Below are 20,602 nucleotides of genomic sequence, written 5' to 3'. Positions count from 1 at the left end.
TTTGGTATTGTAATTTTTTCAGAATTAGATCTAAAGTCTGTGTATATCCCCTTTATACTGTGTGAGTAAAGTATCTGTGTGAGTAGAGGCAGCTTCCCTGATAGAGGTAATGTCAGCTCTGTGGTGCTATAACAAAGTAGATGAGAATTGGGCAGTCTATGGAAAAGCAGTAAGAAAAGAACGGAAGCTAGTAGAGGTAAGTGGTGCAAGATAGGAAAGGGAATGTTGTGATCAAAGGCTGCCTTAGAAGTAGAAATTTAAAGGAACAAAGCTGTATGAGTTGCAGAATGTGCTTTCGGTGAGGGAAGATGACACTAATTAATGTCTTTAGGGGAAGATTTAACTTGTAATAGCCTTACTTACCTAATATCTTTTATGGTTAATTTTCTTCCTTATGCCATGATATAAACTCTGAAGTTTTACGTAGAAACCTATCTATAAAACATTGTAGAACTTTTTGCTACTTTAAAAAAAAAACCATGTTAAAAAAAAATAGCAAAGTTGCAGACTAATAAGAAATACCACTGCAAAATTTAAATCATAACAGTATCAAGATGGTACAGGGAAACTTGGAAAAACTGACTTGGAAAATCTTCCAGTCTGAAAAGTTAATTCTATGTGTTGTTTTCCTCTGAGTATTCTACCATTAAACGACTCATTTTTTTTATTAACCTTAAAATACAGGGAATTAACTGTTGGTAGATAGTTGTGTTGCAGAGGCATTGTCTTCCAGGTTTCCAGAGATTACAGGCCCTGTCTGTAACAGGTTGGGGCAGAAGAGTAAGGGTGCAATTTGAAATGGATGAACTCAAGAATTCTTGGTTATAAACTATTTTCCATTCTTTGTGCCATCCTGATAGATGTCCTGGGATGATTATTCAAAACATACCAAAAGAGCTGTGTTCACCAATTAGAAATGATTTTATTGAGGGCAAAGGAATGATTTTGGTGACAGCAACAACATCAGAGAATGAATCTGAAGCAAAGTCATGAAGATCAGATAAGCTTTATAATTAACAATAGGTTAAAATCAGACACATTTCATATGTACTGTGTTTAGATGTGTGAGCAAGTTAGCTTGACAGTTACCAGAACTTTTATTCCATGAAATCTCAGGTTTCAGTTTTAACTTAACTTTCATGCATTAATTTAGTCGTTCACTCATTCTGACATTTATTGAACACCTGTTGTGTATGGGTATAATCCTGGATGGTGGAGAGATGGAAGATCTGGGACATGACCATGAGATACTTATTGGGTTTATGACTGGCAAATCCCTATCTCCTATCTCCTTTTCTCCTTGATACATCATAGACATAGATCCTGCAGCCTCCAACTCAGAGTATATAATTTTCTACCACTGATTTTACCAAACAAGTAATTCAAAGTCCTTATCCTGCTGGAGCAACTCATTGAGGAAGATACAAATACCACCCAGTTTGTTGGCTATTCCATCAATGTTTTTCTAAGCAGAATCCAGAGCTGACAAGTGCTGTGTTATTTCTTCATGTAAAGAAATCCCAACCTTTGGGGTGTTCTATTAACCTTTAAAAATAACATAAACACCATGCTTTTTGGGAACAGTTTTGAAAGGACTGTTGGTCACAATTTAAGTTTTTCATTACAGCAGTAGTAGCTTTTTCAGAGACATAGGACAACTATGAAGCTTAATCAAAATATTTAATAACATATCACTTGCTAAATAGGGGTTTCAGGCCCTGTCAGAATTTGGTGATCATTGCACATTCTATCCAAAAGAAAGTCTTTGAAGAGCAAAGTTAAGTCAAAAATGAAACAAAGACATGAAATAACTTCTTAATGTTCTTGATGGGAAACACGAAAGTTCTTAAAAATCAGTTATGTATAGTCCTTGATTAATGCTGCAATTTAAATTATCTAGCATTGTGCTGCCGCATCTCCATATCCCAAAAGAAAGCAAATATGTGAACTGTTGCTAAGAAAAGGAGCAAACATCAATGAAAAGACTAAAGAGTAAGTATGCTTTTGATAATTAAAAATTATTGACACTTTTATTTTTGGAAAATACATTCATTGTCCGGCTGACTTTTTCTTTTTAAGATTCTTGACTCCTCTACACGTTGCATCTGAGAAAGCTCATAACGATGTTGTCGAAGTAGTGGTGAAACATGAAGCAAAGGTATACTTCATTTTTGGTAATCTTTGGTAATCCAGTGAGTTGTTTTCTATTTAGCAGGTGAAATGCCTGACTTCCCAAGCTATTTACTCTTTCATAGGTATTTTTCCCTCAGATTAGTTTTGCAGATACTTTTTCTATATCTTTCTGCTAGAAAGTCTGTGGATTTACTCAAGAAACATTATTCCTATATATCTTTCCTTCTCCCTTCCTTTTAACCACACCCCACTGGTCAAGTTATCCTTCTTTTTCTAACAATACACTCAAGAATATCCCCAGCCAGATATATTTATTCTGACCTATCATCTTTTCTGGGATTCTCTTCTGTTATCTTCTGTTGCTTGGTTACCATGATAACTCCTGTTATTTACCCCAACCACAGTCTCTCTTACCCTCTCTTATTTCATAACTAAGCCAGAGATCATGGAACAGAAGGAAATAAATTAAGTAACTTGACTAAAAACGTAGCTCCTCATATTGCGAAATTCTGTAGTTGGCATTTGTACACAAAGCATTTTTTTAAAATCAATCACAAAAGTCATTCATTCCAGATCATTCAATAGAGAAATGTATTCTAAAATGTGGCGTGTAAGATGGTTTTAGGGAATATCCCAAATGAACATTTTTATAAGAGTTATAATTTTTATTAGGAGAATATTGGTTTCCTATTTGTAGAAATGGTATACTTAAGTTTAAAAGTCAAGGTGATTTCACTGTGTTGGACACCTGAAGCTTATATAATATATGTCAACTATACCTCAAAAAAAAGTCAAGTGGATTTAAAGAAAACAAAGCATTTTATTCATGGAATAATCAGGTTTTCATCAAGGCTAAAAGTCATTATTTCTTACCCAGGAACTTAAAAAAAATTACTCAGTAAACAATACACATAGCATCTCAGATTGGAAGAGATAACAGTCACCTAATTCAACAGTTTTCAGTTTATAGCCATTGATTGTTGCTTTCTTCAAACAAAATCTGTGGTAGAAATTCATTATATAATAGAATTGAGCTGCTGTGATGAAGGGAGAAGAAAGAAATAGAGATCCCTTTACCCCTTGGGGACCCCTGAGGCTCTTCTCTAAATAAACTTTGCAGAATGATTTTCTAATCTGTCCTTCCTTGTGTTTCCACTCAAGGAACCACTTAGAATTCTACAGTTTCTTTTTATGTTGACTCTCAGTGTCCTAATTTCTCTTTTATTTGGGGGAATTCTTGATAATGTATAATCTCAATCTTTCCTATTGTAAATTATTGAAAAAATAAAGTTTATTTCTGCTTGACTGCTTGGCATATCTCATTTGTCTGTCTGTCCTATAACTTTTCGTTGATTGCACTTTTTTTTACATGTGGTGCGTTACTTGAGGAATATCTGGTTGCATATTAAATTTGAGTTGTGAAGCTCAGTGAAACAATCTTGTCTAGGGTGACCAACCATCCAGGTTTGTCCCAAGACTAAGGGATTTAACACAGGACTTTTAGTGCTAAAACCGGAAAAGTCCCAGGCAAACCAGGACGAGTTCGTCACCCTAATAACCCTAACACAGAGTGGCACCCAAATAAAGTTTTCAAGTGGATATATAGTTCACATCGCAGTGAATTTTGGTACATGAATAAACAGATTAATTGATCTGGGCATTTTAAGTTGATTTTTCTGATTCTGTAAGCATGGAGACTAGCTCTTTATAGGATACTTTTAGATTCATTGCGAAAGTCTTACTATGTAATCCTGTTCAGGTCTTCTCCGATTCCATGAATATGAATTGGACAGTGTCTCAAAACACTAGTGGTCACATGATTGATTACTGAGGAATTTGATTTCTCAGTTAGGTTTTGAAGAATTATTTTCCTGGGCCGGGGGGTGGGGATGAGATAGGAGGAGTCTTACAGGTGATTTTTTTTTTAATTATGAAAAATTTCAAAAATACAACCAAGCTGAAAGAATTTTACAGAGTATAACTATATACTTACCACCTAAATTCTACCGTTAGCATTTCACCATATTGTTTTCTTACATATCCATCAATTTCTCTCTCTATCCATCAATATCTTATTTTTTGACACACTTCAAAGTAATTCGCAAGTTACTACACACTTCTCCCTAAATTCTTTTAATAGGCATCAGCTAGAGATCAATATTTGTTTACAGTCTTTGTTTGGATGTGAAATTTACATGCAATGAAATGTACGAATCTTAAATGTACATTTACTGAATTTTGCCTAATGCATACACCTGTGTAACCAAAACTCTTGAAGATAGAGAACATTATCTCATGGCAGAGGCAATGTCCCATCCAAGGCAGTCTCCATGCCTAGAGGCAACAATCATTTTGAATTTTTCTAACATAGGTTAGACTTGCCTGTTCTGGGCCTTCATGGGATCGTACAATATATACTCTTTTATGTAAGACTTTTTCCACTTAGGATAATGTTTTGGAGATTGAACCACGTATCAATAGTTTGTTCTTTTTATTGCTGAGAAGTATTCCATTGTGTGAATATACCATAGTGTCCTTATCCATACAGATTATATTTTACATGATAAATAAGATAGAAGATTAAGGCAATAGAAATAAGTATTTTAATGCTAATTTAGTGTCTGGCTTTGTTACCGACTGTTATCTTGGGGTTAGTCTCTCAACGTTTCTGCACCTCAGAGATCCATAAAAGTACATGCATTAGACTTTCTTAGGCAGTGTCTCACTCTAAATGTGGTGAATCTATTGAGTACTTCATTGCTAAACAACTTTTATTCAATATTTTTAATCAAAAATTGGACCTTCATGAATTGGTGAATTTATACTCTAGGTTTGAGCAAAAATACTTTCTTTGGCACTGGATAATGGGCTTCATAAGAAATTAATTGAGATTTTAAAATTAGTAACAAGTGCTGGATACATGAGTAGATCATTTTAAATTTTGTACCGCAGGCTAATTTCACCTTTTTCTGATTGTTAAGGTTAATGCTCTGGATAATCTCGGTCAGACTTCTCTGCACAGAGCTGCGCATTGTGGTCATCTACAAACCTGTCGCCTACTCCTAAGCTATGGGTGTGATCCTAACATTATATCCCTTCAGGGCTTTACTGCCTTACAGATGGGAAATGAAAACGTGCAGCAACTTCTTCAAGGTATTGAATACTTCCATGAAATTATTATTGTTTAAATTAACCTTTAAGTTTTTTTCACATATCATGTAGGAGTTGGTAGTAAAAAGAAAATTTTTCAGAATTGTTGGCTGTTATTTATTCTTAATCAACTCAATTGTACTCAATGCTCAAATGTTGTAATTCTTTTATGAGTTTGTTCCAGTAGCATTTGCTGCCCAGCTTCTGTGAGTATATAGCTGTCTCTTAAGTTTTTATCTAGAAAGGTTTTAAAATTGAGACACAACAGTTGCTATTTCTTTTTAAAGAAAGGAAAACTGAAAAGGGTAGATGAAGTCTCTCAGGAGAGCAACCATAGTGATAAATGGTACTCTAAAGACTGGCCCTGCCTCTTCACTCTTGTTTAGATCCTTCATATAAAGCATATAGAATTTGTACAAGGTAACCAACTATTTGACTTACATGTAACTGTTGAATGGACTGATACTTATTACATTTTAAAATCAAATAAATTTAGATCAGATATCTACACATTTGGCATAGGTTAAACATTTCAGCCTAGAAATCTGGTCCCATAAATTTTAGTGTCTTTGCCTATATCTCTGTATTTTACTAGAATTTAATGGAGTGTCTTTGACATCTCAAAGCTCAAATGAGAAGAAATGTAACAGATCAAGCCTTTTATACCTTTTGTAGTCACCTTTGATGATCCTTATGCCTATGGTCTGGAAACTACATTTTGAGAAAAACACTGCTTGAATAGATGAAGGCAGATTAATAAGATCTCCTGTGAACTTCTAAAATTGTGAACTAACTACAAGACTGCTCTCAAAATTGCCTTTACTTCCCCGTATACCATGCATTTGTTTCAGTGTCAGTTTTGGGGGTAATAACATTAGTCCTATTTAGTTACCTAGTGATGGACATTTACAGTCTTCCTATTTTATACTAAGTGCTATTACTTACCTTTCCAACCAGTTTCTTAGAGTCGGTTATCAAAGTGGAATTTCCAAGTCAAGGTTAACATAATTGTTAAATCATTTCTAGAAAAACTGTTATGTACAATTTTACATTCCTACCAGTAGTATGTGACAGGACCTGTTTTCCTTGTCAGCCCCAGGTATTATGATTCTTAATCATTTCCTTGAGTGAATGTGTGTCTGTGTGCGTGTATGTGAATTACAGAAGTAATAGACTCTTTTTAAAATGCAAATTATAGAAATATTGACAGTGTAACTCCCCATTTGCTCTTTGCCCACTAATGGATGAAAAAAAAAACCCAGTATTTCATTATTTTAATTTGCATTTCTTAGATTTATGTTGCAGTATTTTTCCCATTTTGTTCTTTGCCTATGATTTTGTTTAATGCTGTGTTATTGCCTGACAGATATTTTTCCAAATTAGTTTTGTTTCTGCCTTTGATATACTGCTTTAAGATGCTTTTCTGCTCCAAGACAAAAAATATTCACCTGTATTTTCTTTTAGTATTTTTAAGGTTTAATTTTTTTATACTTAGCATCTTTAATCCATCTGAAGTTTATTTGCTCTGAGAACAAGGTACATGTTTTCTTCCTTTCCTATGAGATTTTAAATGAGCTATAAATCATAGAGTTTCAGACCTGAACATAACTTCAGATGTTTCTAGTCCAACTTCTCTCTTTTTAGAACTGGAAAAATCAGAGGCCCAGAAAGTTCAAGTGACTTGCTCCAATTCAGGTAGCTAGTCGATGGCAGAACCATGGTTAGATATCTAGCTGTTGCTCTCCTCTAATTTTTTTTTTTTTTTTTTTTTTTTTTTGCGGTACGTGGGCGTCTCACTGTTGTGGCCTCTCCCGTTGCGGAGCACAGGCTCCGGACGCGCAACCTCAGCGGCCATGGCTCACAGGCCCAGCCGCTCTGTGGCATGTGGGATCTTCCCGGACCAGGGCACGAACCCGTGTCCCCTGCATCAGCAGGCGGACTCTCAACCACTGCGCCACCAGGGAAGCCCTGCTCTCCTAATTTAATACTTTACCCCCAGTCAACTGACTTGGTTATAGAGCAAGCCATCTTTCATTACATTATGTTCCTTTATATTGCTTAAATCTCATTTTATAATTATTATTCACATCTACATACATTTGACATATGTAATGTTTCAAAAGTTTTTACTGCTTTTTGCCTACTACCATGGAGATTCCCTACATAATTATCACCAAACTATAAAAAGAACTTTACTCTCAGATAAGATGCCTTCCTTAAAACTTGGTCCCACCTTCCAAATGGGAGTTAATCACTCTTTACTTCTCTTTCTTTTTAGAGGGTATCCCATTAGGTAATTCAGAGGCAGACAGACAATTGCTGGAGGCTGCAAAGGCTGGAGATGTAGAAACTGTAAAAGTAAGACATAATCTTATAGTTTTGTTAACTTTGTGTTTTTATTTTGACAGTGTTTAATGAATCTATACTGTAAGAATGAAAAATCTAGTTATTTATATGTGCATTGTTTTAAAAGGTAAATAATGCTAATCTAGTTCTGCTCTGCAAATAAGGATCATTGGGTAATGAAAGAAACTTTTTAGTTTCACATGCATCTCAATAAATGCATCATAGTCACAAATTTAAATTTGTGGCTGCATGTTTATGGGAATGCATTTTGTTTAAAGAACCTATTCATTTGTCCCTTTAAAAGAATAAGGTATATGAAATTATTGTCCATTATTATTTACATATGACACATAAAACAGGAAAGGAAGAAAACTAAATGTATCCCTCTGTCTATATGTTTTTTCTGGTTTCTTCATTTCTTTGCCCCCTCTACCTCTGTGAGGACCCAGTGTTTAAATACAGTAATAATATAGTGTCACCACCTTTCAGAGACACTGTCTCCTAATAATCTTCAATTTATCTGGACTGAAATATTTTTTTTCTTTCTCAGAAGAGCCAACTTGAGCCCGTCTATGGCCCCCATCTCCTATAACAGTCTTCCCTAGAATAACCTTTTCTCAAATTTTGCTTTTACTGTAGAATCATATGTAACGTCTCAATGCCTATACCAGATATTTCTGTTACCTACAGAAACTGTATATCCAGCTAAATAACTCAGAACATTAAAATTTTGAAAGAGCAAGACTGCTTTTCAGGTCAGCTAATATAAATTAACTCGGCATGTTTCATGATTAAATAATTTTTTTTTAACAATCTTTTATTTTATTTTTGGCTGCATTGGGTCTTCATTGCTGCACGCAGGCTTTCTCTAGTTGCAGCGAGCGGGGGCTACTCTTTGTTGCGGTGTGCGGGCTTCTCATTGCGTGTTGGCTTCTCGTTGCAGAACACGGGCTCTAGGCGCTCGGGCTTCAGTAGTTGTGGCACGCGGGCTCAGTAGTTGTAGCTCGTGGGCTCTAGAGCGCAGGCTCAGTAGTTGTGGCGCACGGGCTTAGTTGCTCCGTGGCATGTGGGATCTTCCCAGACCAGGGATCGAACCCGTGTCCCCTGCATTGACAGGCAAATTCTTAATCACTGCACCACCAGGGAAGCCCAGATAATTCTTTAGTCATGCAATAATGTTAAATTTAATTTCCAAAGCTGGGGCGGGGGGCGGGGGGGAGCCCGGTTGTGCCCTCCCTCCCCACCAACACCTCCCCCACAGACTTTCAAAACAGTGCTAGGTCCTATTTGAGGGGGCATTGATAGGTAATAAGAAATTTTATAAAAAGCTAAAATTATTGATTTGATTCATGGCAGAAGTCTCTATTTCAACCAATTTCACTATATTTCTATATGGTGTTAATCCTGAACAGAACCACCCCACAAAGTCAGTTTTACATTTCCTGAGAACAAAATGTGAATGTTGGCCTCATCAGAACTTGAGCTCTGAGGACATTTATTCACTGTCCTTTTAAATAAAGAGATTTCTGGAAGTTGATTTAAAAGTCCATGTGATCTTTTCGTATTGCTTTATGTGTGTAGGTAGTACAGTCATCTCCAAATAATTTAAGGGTTTTTTTTTTTAATAATTTCATTTTTTGAAAGAAAAATGCTATTATGCAATTTTATTGTTTGACTTGTTTCATAGTTACGTTCTCATGCCCTTAATTAGAAGGTTAACATGATATTGAACGGGGGATTTTGTTTCTCTTACTGACTAATGACTTGTGGAAAAACAAATCACTTGAGTTAAGGGTAGTGAGCTGAGTTTTTTCCTGGAGGAGTGATAAGTTGGGCAGGTGGAGTTAGAGTCAACTAGCTGATTTTTTTGTGCGTGGGGTGGAGGTAGTGATAAAAAATTGTAATGCTCATCTACTTACATATGTTAAAGAGCATAAAACTACATTCAGTCCATCTAATATTAAAGACCAGGCTTTGTTCTCACAGAGCTAGAAGAAGCCTAGAGGAAGAAATAGATGAAGAGAGGATGAGATTGGGGGCAGGAATTGGACTTAGAGAATAACAGAATGCCATTGAATTGAGGAAGACCTTTCTCTATCCCTGTGATAGTCATTAGGCTGTCTTCCCTTACCTCTGCTTTTAAAGTCACTTAGAGGAGGGACTTCCCTGCTGGCGCAGTGGTTAAGAATCCACCTGCCAACGCAGGGGACACACGAGCCCTGGTCCGGGAAGATCTCACATGCCGTGGAGCAGCGAAGCCTGTGTACCCCAACTACTGAAGCCCACGTGCCGAGAGCCCATGCTCTGCAGCAAGAGAATCCACCGCAGTAAGAAATCCGTGCACCACAATGAAGAGTAGCCCCTGCTCACCACAGCTAGAGAAGGCCCACGCGCAGCAATGAAAACCCAACACAGCCAAATAAATAAATTTAATTAATTAATTAAAAAAATAATAAAGTCACTTAGAGGAAATTTATCTCCAACAACCTTTCTATTCCTTGTATATCTCTAGACAGGTGGCTTGGTATGAATCACTGGGACATATTACCCAATGAACACTTAATTATGTGCTTGGTTGTGTTTGTTTACTGGTGAGCTATCAGGCTAGATACTTTTTGGACAGCTTACTATTAGAAAACTTGTCTGAGTGGACAAAATTAAACTTGAGAGCTAGGGAGTTAGAGTGGCCAGTGATAACTACCAAACCTAGCAGCACTTGACACGTGTTAAAAATACTCATTCCTAGAGCCTGGCTTCAGACCCATGAAACACTGTTTCTCAGTGGTGGGACATCTTGTTTGGGAAGCACTGAAGAGCTTTATCAGACCTGTTACTAAACCTGTTGAGATAAATCCACTGATAGCTGGCTCCTTTGGTTTATTAGGCTTAAAATTATCCCTGCTTTTAGGATAAGGTAGTTTTAAAAAGCGGGGGAGGGAAGGGTTTTTACTAATACTCTTTACTAAAATACTCTTGACTTTTTTTGAACACCATGATTTATTATCTATGTTGCTTTCCTTCCCCAAATGTTCATACTTTTCATGCAAAATACTGTTGAGTATTTTGAGTGTTACTCTGACAGCCTTTCTCAGCTAGACTTCCTCATCTGAACCAACAAAACACACAAAAAATTCTTTGAGTGACTTTTTTTTAATTCTCCCAAGGATGGTACCTAACCAATAGCATTCTATTAGTTAATTCATTCCATATAGTATAGTATAATTCTCTAAGTGTAATTCCTCAACTGCCAGCATCAGCATCACCTGGGAGCTTGTTAGAAATGCAACTTCTCAGGCCCCATCTCAGACATACTGGATTAGGAAATCTGGAGGTTGCACCCACTGCACATGAAAATTTAAGAACGACTGTTCTAGAACAGTACTTCTCAAACGTTAATGTGCTTACAGATCACCTAGAGATCGTGTCAGAGTGCAGATTCTGATTCAGTAGGTGGGAGTCTGAGAATCTGAGTTTTTAACAAGTTCCCAGGTGATGCCATCGTGCTTCTATGATCCAGTGTATCTCTACATACATTTTTCACAAAATGAAAGCTATGATTGCTTTCAGGTACTTGCGTTACCTTTATGTATATAGCAGTAATGGTAGTAATAAAATTTACCTACTAGCTTTAGCAAAGGTAGATGATTTTAGATAAGAGAACCAGAGGGATTCTCAGTAAATGACAAGATGAAATAAGAATAAATAGCAAAGAGTTTCTGAAAATACTGATATGATGAAACAAGAAAATAAATCAGACATTTGAAATTTCTACTAAATGAATGAAAACAAGTCAGAATATGTAGCATCATGTGTATGAGAATACTGATAAGATGATACAAGAAAATAAATCAGACATTTGAAATTTCTACTAAATGAATGAAAAGAAGTCGAAATATATAACATCATGTGTATACTGTGTTGCGTCCTATAGAAATTGTGTACTGTTCAGAGTGTCAACTGCAGAGACATTGAAGGGCGTCAGTCTACGCCACTCCATTTTGCAGCTGGCTATAATCGGGTGTCTGTGGTGGAATATCTGCTGCAACACGGAGCTGACGTGCACGCTAAAGATAAAGGGCAAGTACCAACAATTGCCATGGCCTCTCTGTTCCTTTATCTGACCTTTTTAGGAAAATCTGAAAACAGTTTTATGATAGATGGTAGTTCTTTTATTTTCAGAGAAGTCTGCTTCCTAACTGGCTTAAATAAAGCTTCTTAATTTCAGTTAAGATTTTATGATGAGTAGCATTTATATAAAGGCTTAGTTGCATAATGCCTTTTGTAATGGCCAAGGAGACCACAGCCATAGTGTGATGCTGATTTTCAATGTGGTAAATTTTTCAGTTTGCATTGAGGATACTTGAATTCTTCCAGTTTATCTTAAAATTATTTTTCTTTAAAAATATGTAATTCTTGGGACAAAGTGAGAGAGTGGCATGGACATATATACACTACCAAATGTAAAACTGATAGCTGGTGGGAAGCAGCCACATAGCACAGGGAGATCAGCTCCGTGCTTTGTGACCACCTAGAGGGGTGGGATAGGGAGGGTGGGAGGGAAGGAGACACAAGAGGGAAGAGATATGGGGATATATGTATATGTATAACTGATTCACTTTGTTATAAAGCAGAAACTAACACACCATTGTAAAGCAATTATACTCCAATAAAGATGTAAAATAAAAAAAGAGAAGAAAAAAAGAAGTATATGTATATAATTCTTGGGAATTCCCTGGCAGTTGAGTGGTTAGGACTCAGTGCTCTCACTGCCGTGGCCCCAGGTTTGACCCCTGGTCGGGGAACTAAAATCCCATAAGCTGTGCTGCATGGCTATAGAATAGAATAGAATATTCTTAATTCTAGATGTTGCAAAATAGATGTTTGTTGTGTTCTCTGCAATTTTAAATATTTTTAAAATGTCCTCTCTGCCCACCCCCCCGCCCCAAAGTAATTCCATTTCTGCTTTCAATAAATTTAGGTTCTATAAATTTAAATCAGTAAAATTTCTTATGCAGGTCAAGAAATTTATCAGCTGTATGTAATTATTTAAATTAAATATATCTTTGTGTTGTGTTGCTTATTTAACTTTTCAGAGGCCTTGTACCTTTGCACAATGCATGTTCTTATGGACATTATGAAGTTGCAGAACTTCTTGTTAAGCATGGAGCAGTAGTTAATGTAGCAGACTTATGGAAATTTACACCTTTACATGAAGCTGCAGCAAAAGGAAAATATGAAATTTGCAAACTTCTGCTCCAGGTATATTTAAGTACTTATGGATAGGGTATATTATGTAGAATGTTTATGATATTTCTAATAATTCTAATATAAACTTAAACTAGTTAGGGGGTAGGAAGCAAAAATCTAATTCTGTACCTAGATTTCAGAATAAATGTCATGAACAGTATAAGCCAGGTTTATCTAGTACTAATGAAATTGATAGTACTTGTTTATCTATACTGGTACCAGTGTAGATATTTTACAGTAAAAACAAGAGTATAGTTAAATTTATACGAACATTGAAATATGTTTGTGAAAACTAAAAATAGCATATGTGAAAGGTAATTTTTAGTGAAATACTACCTTGTTTTGAATGTAGTTTAAAATTTTGACTATATTATTGCATTGTTAAAGTCCAGTAATATTTAAGTGCCTCTGTATTTTTTATTGTAATTTTTTATTTATTGAATTAAGCATTAGTAAGTCATGTTAACCTTTAAGGTATAGTCTCTGTATAAAATAGTTTTCTTTAGCTCAGTGCTTTGTGACCACCTAGAGGGGTGGGATAGGGAGGGTGGGAGGGAGGGAAATGCAAGAGGGAGGAGATATGGGGATATATGTACAGCTGATTTACTTTGTTATAAAGCAGAAACTAACACACCATTGTAAAGCAATTATACTCCAATAAAGATGTTTTTAAAAAAAAGTTTTCTTTGGTATCGTTACATTGAATATTTTCTCATTGACCAAGGGCAAACTTAAGGTAATTCCTCCTTTTCTGTTTTTCACATGCCCAGCATGGTGCAGACCCTACAAAGAAAAATAGAGATGGAAATACTCCCTTGGATCTTGTTAAAGATGGAGATACAGATATTCAAGATCTACTTAGGGGAGATGCAGCTTTGTTGGATGCTGCCAAGAAGGGTTGTTTAGCCAGAGTAAAGAAGTTGTCTTCACCAGATAATGTGAATTGCCGTGATACCCAAGGCCGACATTCAACACCTTTACATTTAGCAGGTAAGTGAATGAAGTGTCACAGATTGAGGCTGGTGACATCTAAGATTCGTTTTACCTGAGTAAAATATTTCCTGTAAGTAAATTTGAAAGATTCAAATCAAGTATCTTCTAATACAGCAATTATACTCTAGTGTATTTGTACAGGGCCATGTTCACTTTAGCACTAGCATGTTACATTCATTAAGAACAATCGAAAGAGGCTCTGCCAGTCACCATGTGCTTTGGAACCTTTATTCCAGGTCATCATATTGTTTGAATCATCTTTGGTGAGTGTGTTTTGGCTACAGAAACTTTAAAAATAGGCCTGCTGAGCTGGCCGTCCTCATGGAACGCTAAATCTTTCCATTCTTCTGATGATAGCTGTTAAGTATAAGCAGAAAAAATCTTTAAAGACTTCCAGAAGTTACATAAACTTCTTGTTACTTGTTATATTAGTTTGTAAGGCCTGCCTTAACAAATTACCACAGACTAGGTGGCTTAAACAACAGAAATGTTTTTTCTCAGTTCTGGAAATGTTGGCAGGATTGGTTTCTTCTGAGGCCTCGCTCCTTGGCTTGCAGATGGCCACCTTCTCTCTGGGGCTTCACATGGCCTTTTCTCTGTGTATGTGCATCACTGGTGTGTCTATGTCCTAATCGCCTCCTCTTATAAGGACAACAGTCACATTAAATTAGGGCTGACCCTAACGGCCTTGTTTTAACTTAATTATCTCTTAAAAGGCCTTATCTCCAAATACAGTCACATTCTACGGTACTAGTGGTTAGGGCTTCAACACAGGATATTTGGGGAATACAGTTGAGTACAAAACATTTGTTCTAAGTTTTCACTCATAAAATTGGCGCTGTGTATCTTTGTCTTCACTGCATGTAATGCAGCATTGTGATTTCAGCACAGCTTTTTGAGCTGCATTGAAGATGGCTAGGGGCACTTCCCTGGCGGTCCAGTGGTTAGGACTCCATGCTTCCACTGCAGGAGGCATGGGTTCAATCCCTGGTCAGGGAACTAAGACCCTGCATGCCACTTGGCCAAAAAAAATTTTTTTAATAAAAACAATAGGGCTTCCCTGGTGGCACAGTGGTTGAGAGTCCACCTGCCGATGCAGGGGACACGGGTTCGTGCCCTGGTCCGGGAAGATCCCACATGCTGCGGAGCAGCTGGGCCTGTGAGCCATGGCCGCTGAGCCTGCGCATCTGGAGCCTGTGCTCCACAACGGGAGAGGCCACAACAGTGAGAGGCCCGTGTACAGCAAAAAAAAATTTTTTTAATAAATAAAAAAATAAAAACAGTAAAGTTACAAATGCATATTCCTTTAAAAAAAAAAGATGCTAGGGAATGGGCCATTAAAATCACTGAGCTACAACTAATACTTTAGTGGAGTTGCATCATAGGCACATTTGACTCATACAGGTTTTATCTAAATACACGTGGTTTGAAAAGAGAAAAAGAATGCAGGTGTTTCTGCCGCTTTGTGTAATGCAGGAGGTGTAAGTTTACTCTTCTCTCAGTTCCTTTCAGTCTCACAGTGTGAGCAACTATGTTCCTAGGTTTTTATTGTTTTGGGGCGGGTTTTATTGTGTTTTTTGGACACGTCTTGTGCAGCATGTAGGATCTTAGTTCCCCAACCAGGTGTGTTGAACCCGGGCCCCTTGCAACCACTGTACTGCCAGGGAAGTCCCTTAAGAGATAATTTTAGTGTATGTGGGTTTTACCTTTAAATTATGACCCCATGTAAGTTGGAACCCCACTGGCAAAGGAAAAGAATTACTCCATCTATGTGTCTTTTAGAGCATTAAAAGTGCACTAAAAGTGATAAGCCACAAATGCTAACAAAGCGAGGTAAAGCTTTTCTTCTTCCACTGGCAATCAGGAGTTTCTAGTCCATGGAAGACAAAATGTGGCCTGACCTCTGATTTGAATTGTGCTGTGCATAATTGCATATATCAGCTTTGTATCTTTATGGTAGCTTACCTAGAACATTTAATATTACTATTTAAGTTTGTGTTCTTTGTAAGTGGCAAATACATTGTATACACAAAATGTTTCTTACTTAGGCGGTATTATACCTTGAGATCTGGAAGGACTTTTGGATTTGGTGTAGTATTTAGCTTATGGTAGTTTTGTAGTTTCATTTTTCTTTACTTGATCTTACTAAATTTTTTTTTTTTTTGCTTTAGATCTTTCAGCAAAAGGCTGAAAACTACAGTAAAAATGAATGAGTTAAATACTTTGAACTATTTTAAAGTTTCAAGTGATACCTGATTTTATGTTCACAAAATTAAGTTCCAGATTTGCTTTCAAACTATTGATTATGTGTCAAATAAAATATACATACTTTACCGTGAGCATGCATTCACTAAGATAGCTGACAGTTCCCAAAATGACAGCTGGGAGGTTACGGTACATTTATAAAATACTAGGTTTTATTACTTCATGGCTTTAGCAGCAATGGATTCTGCTGCTTGTAGAGATATGCACCCTTACGTTCTCTCTAGCAAAAAGCATGTCCTTGTGGCCTTACGGGGAAATGGGGCCCTGAGACCCACACTGGTGTGTTGTCTTCTGCTCTGCTAGCCACTTGTGTTCCTAACTTGGCTTTTATATGATTGGATGTCTTTTGCTTGCAGCCTTGAGACCATGTACCTGAGTTCAGGAAGTTGTGTATACAACAACTATGAAGGCAGGGACTTTGGTAAGAAGGTTTTAAAAGGAAAGATTTAAGTATAACAGTCAATAGAACTTTAGAGTCTCCAGAACAAATGGGTATCATTACTGAAAGCTTCCAACTTGAGGCCGGTGGGCAATTTTTTTTTTCATAAGATAAATCTTTAATAGACTCCGTTGGAGAATTTCAGATTTCTATAAAAATCTCTTATTTTAAAAATCCTATCCTTTGTATATATACATATATGTAGCTATTTTTTATATTAACAAGTAATTTTACTTTTTTTCTAAATTAGCTGGTTATAATAACTTAGAAGTTGCAGAGTATCTGCTACAACATGGAGCTGATGTGAATGCTCAAGACAAAGGAGGACTTATTCCTTTACACAATGCAGCATCTTATGGGGTAAGTTCTTTCATGTTACCTTTAAAAATGTCTGAAATTTTTAAAGTGAAAATCAGTATTACAATTCAAAAGGAATTTAGTTGACCTTCTCATTTTACAGAGAAGTAAATATGAGAACGAAAGAGGTTAAATAACTTCCAAGTTTCAATTCCGAATCTACTGTAGCTTGCCATGTGACGTGCAGCACGTTTTGTCTTCTGTTGTATTGCCTTCCTTAGCACATATATCTTATTTTCAGTGAGATGTTGGTGATTTTGTTTATTTGTTGGTGCCCAGAAACTCCATTGGGATTCATACGAATCTGTAGAGATGAGATGCGTTGTTCCTGACTTATAATAGCCTTGAATGTTAACAATCAGTATTGACCATCTTCAGTTGATTAATTAAGGAAAGCTGCTGGTTTATAAATTGATGTTTAGCAGTTATAACACTTAAATAAATTAGAAACTGTTAAAGTCCTGTTAATTTAGTTCCTGTGTAGAATTCTTAATGATTTTCTAGATATTTTCTCAAGTTAGGTAAATGTCTACTACTGTAATTTTTAATCAGCTACCCATAAATTATGATGATGGGGGGAAAACACAGTTTTTCATTCTAGAGTAAGTTTGAAACTGGAAAAATAGGTATATAGCTGGTTTCTTTTTAAGAACTAAAGTACAATAAAATAATATTTCCGACTGTAACAGGAGTATTTTCTTTTACAGCATGTAGATGTAGCAGCTTTACTAATAAAGTATAATGCATGTGTCAATGCTACGGACAAATGGGCTTTCACACCTTTGCACGAAGCAGCCCAAAAGGGACGAACACAGCTTTGTGCTTTATTGTTGGCCCATGGAGCTGATCCAACTCTTAAAAATCAGGAAGGACAAACACCTTTAGATTTAGTTTCAGTAAGTGATGGGCTCTTTGAAAAATCTCAGTGCTTTCCTGACTTTTAAAAATTCATTTGGGGGGGCTTCCCTGGTGGCGCAGTGGTTGAGAGTCTGCCTGCCGATGGAGGGGACACGGGTTCGTGCCCCGGTCCGGGAGGATCCCACGTGCCGCGGAGCGGCTGGGCCCATGGGCCATGGCCGCTGAGCCTGCGCGTCCGGAGCCTGTGCTCCGCTACGGGAGAGGCCGCAACAGTGAGAGGCCCGCGTACCGCAAAAAAAAAAAAAAAAAAAAAAAAAAATTCATTTGGTATATATAAAATGTCTTTATGGTGAATGTGGCAAAATCTGGCTTTTAGCCCAATTTAAATTTTAGACCTCTTTGGTATTAAAACATAATGAGTAAATAATAGAATTATCAGTTACTGTAAGCTGAGTACTTTTAGAAATGGGAAAAAGAAGTATAAGGTATAGCTGCTTACGTTAGTTAGGAAACAAGCAGGCAAGGCCCTCAGTGGATGCTGTTACAGTGCATAGGGCACAAGATGCTACAGGCCCACGGGTCTTTATGAACTTCCCCAGCTGGGAACATGGCCTTCCGGGTGCAGCCGCAAAGCCTGCCTTTATAGAGATTTTCTTCCCTCCCAGCACTGCCTCATCCCAAAGATTTTATTGCTTACCCCACCAAAACTGTTCATGAAACAAGTTTGTTCCTCCAGTTCTCCATGGGAAGTCTTTTTTTCTTTCCTCTCCCAAGGAAACTCCTGTTGGTGTCTCCACTGTGGCCTCCAACCTCTGCTTTGGCCACTGTGATGCAAGTGCTTCTCTTGCCTCTGCCACTGAAGACATTGACCCAGAGCAGTGGAGGGAAATGGGGAAGAAATTCTTCTTGAGGTGGAGAGGAGGGGGAGTCTCTTCTGCGCACTGCTTTCTACTGAGATTCCACTGTTGCAAGTTACATTGAGAAGCTGATTTAGTTCAGCTGCATTGGGGGTTGAATTGAATTTTCTCAGCAGGCTGACAACCCAACCATATTTGCAACATTATTTCTTAAGGGAAATATCCTTCCAGTTCCAAACTACCTTAGAAGTGACCTTTTCTAATTCAGTCTGCACATGTTAGTCCACGAGATATAATTAAGTGACATTGAAACAGGGTGCACTAAACATGCATGGGTTTTAGAGTCAAACAGACCTGCCTTAGAATTCCAGCTGTACCACTTACAGTTGTACAGTGTTGCAAGTTGCCTAACCTCAAAGCCTCAGTTACCTAATCTCCAAATGCAGGTAAAATATATCTGGTTAATATGAGAATTAAATGAGGTGATGTATTTAAAGTCCTCGGCGTGGTATCAAGTACATAAAAAGCACCCAAAAAATTGTGCTAATGTTACTTTTAAGTGTTAGATACCAACTATGAGTGTCATGGGAGTCCTCAGATTCAGGGGAAGAAAAAGGTGAGGATTGAAAAGGCAGTATAAATGAAAAGCCATGAAAACAAGTACTGTTTACTTCTTGCTGAATGTTAATTACTTAGTGTCTTAATTGAGCGTTGTTAAAGAATAGTTATTTGTTACTTATTAAACAAATTAATATACCAGTAAAGTTGGGATTTTTTTTCCATTCTAGCAGATTTGATTAAAATGATTATCTTTTTTCCTACCCTTCCAAATGTTCAATTTTGAGGAACAAATATATTACTGGATATTTAAAAAAAAAAACTAAAAAACCTCATTCTGTTTGCTAAAGTTCTATGTAGGTTGAATTACGTCTTCAGAATGCCTTTAAAAGGTTTTAAATCTTTTTAAATTTTATATTTCTAAAATTCAGTGCTTTTCAATCATGATATCTTAGGATTTTTTTCTTGCTTTGCCACATTTAACAGTTTTATTTTGTATGTCTCAGAAGATGTGTTGTGTATTAATGTTTTATGTTTAATAGCTAAATATCACTTATTTAGCTGAATATTACTTATTTGGTTCACTTTTTTAAATAATTTTTATATAATAAGCAATTCTAGTGCAAATCTGCTGGGTTTTTTTCATATTTTTTAATGCATTCTATTGGGTATAGTATAGAATTTTAAAACTTGCTTATTGCAGATTTCATCTCTCTGACATATACCCTAGGCAGATGATGTCAGTGCTCTCCTGACAGCAGCCATGCCCCCTTCTGCTCTGCCTTCATGTTATAAATCTCAAGTGCTCAATGGCGTGAGAAGCCCAGGAGCCACTGCAGATGCTCTGTCTTCAGGTCCATCCAGCCCATCAAGCCTTTCTGCAGCCAGCAGTCTTGACAACTTATCCGGCAGTTTTTCTGAACTGTCTTCAGTAGTTAGTTCAAGTGGAACAGAGGGTGCTTCCAGTTTGGAGAAAAAGGAAGGTGAGACATTCAGCCAAAATAACTGGTCTTGTAGCCACATATCGTCATTTGGATTACTAAAAAGCCATTTTTTTAACCTTAGATACAACTGTTAGTATCAGATTAACATAGCCTAAAAGTTTTAGCCTTTTATTGTTTTCTTTACATTAGTATTAGAATTCCTAATGAAACTTTCTCCCTCTGCGATGAGACTTGATGAGCGTTCTGCTGCTAACCTACTCTTTAGATGTAAACATACTTTTTGAAAGGTATAGAAGTCCTTTTGGTTGAGTACTTATGCCTTTATTTATCTCTTCCAGTGTACTATTACAGAATTATGAAATACTTTTAACCCCACATCAAAATACCTAATTTTGAATATCATTTTTTAAAAAGAAAAGAAATGGAATTCCCTGGCGGTCCAGTGGGTAGGACTC

The 20,602-nt window shown here is 36.8% G+C and overlaps 1 protein-coding gene across 1 annotated transcript in view; it reads left to right on the top strand.

Annotated features, from left to right (window-relative positions):
* Positions 1-20,602, top strand: part of TNKS2 (tankyrase 2) — a 60,901-nt gene that overhangs the window by 25,141 nt on the left and 15,158 nt on the right. Inside the window, exons 10-19 of the mRNA XM_065893814.1 lie at positions 1,901-1,992; positions 2,080-2,158; positions 5,115-5,286; positions 7,562-7,641; positions 11,561-11,706; positions 12,723-12,888; positions 13,647-13,866; positions 16,824-16,933; positions 17,638-17,826; positions 19,934-20,186. Coding sequence (XP_065749886.1) covers positions 1,901-1,992; positions 2,080-2,158; positions 5,115-5,286; positions 7,562-7,641; positions 11,561-11,706; positions 12,723-12,888; positions 13,647-13,866; positions 16,824-16,933; positions 17,638-17,826; positions 19,934-20,186 — 1,507 coding nt within the window. The remainder of the gene's footprint in view (positions 1-1,900; positions 1,993-2,079; positions 2,159-5,114; positions 5,287-7,561; positions 7,642-11,560; positions 11,707-12,722; positions 12,889-13,646; positions 13,867-16,823; positions 16,934-17,637; positions 17,827-19,933; positions 20,187-20,602) is intronic.

Source organism: Phocoena phocoena, chromosome 16 (genome assembly GCF_963924675.1).
Source record: "Phocoena phocoena chromosome 16, mPhoPho1.1, whole genome shotgun sequence".
Lineage (NCBI taxonomy): Eukaryota > Metazoa > Chordata > Mammalia > Artiodactyla > Phocoenidae > Phocoena > Phocoena phocoena.
Note: the sequence above shows the minus strand (reverse complement) of the source record. Positions and strands in the feature narration are given on the sequence as shown.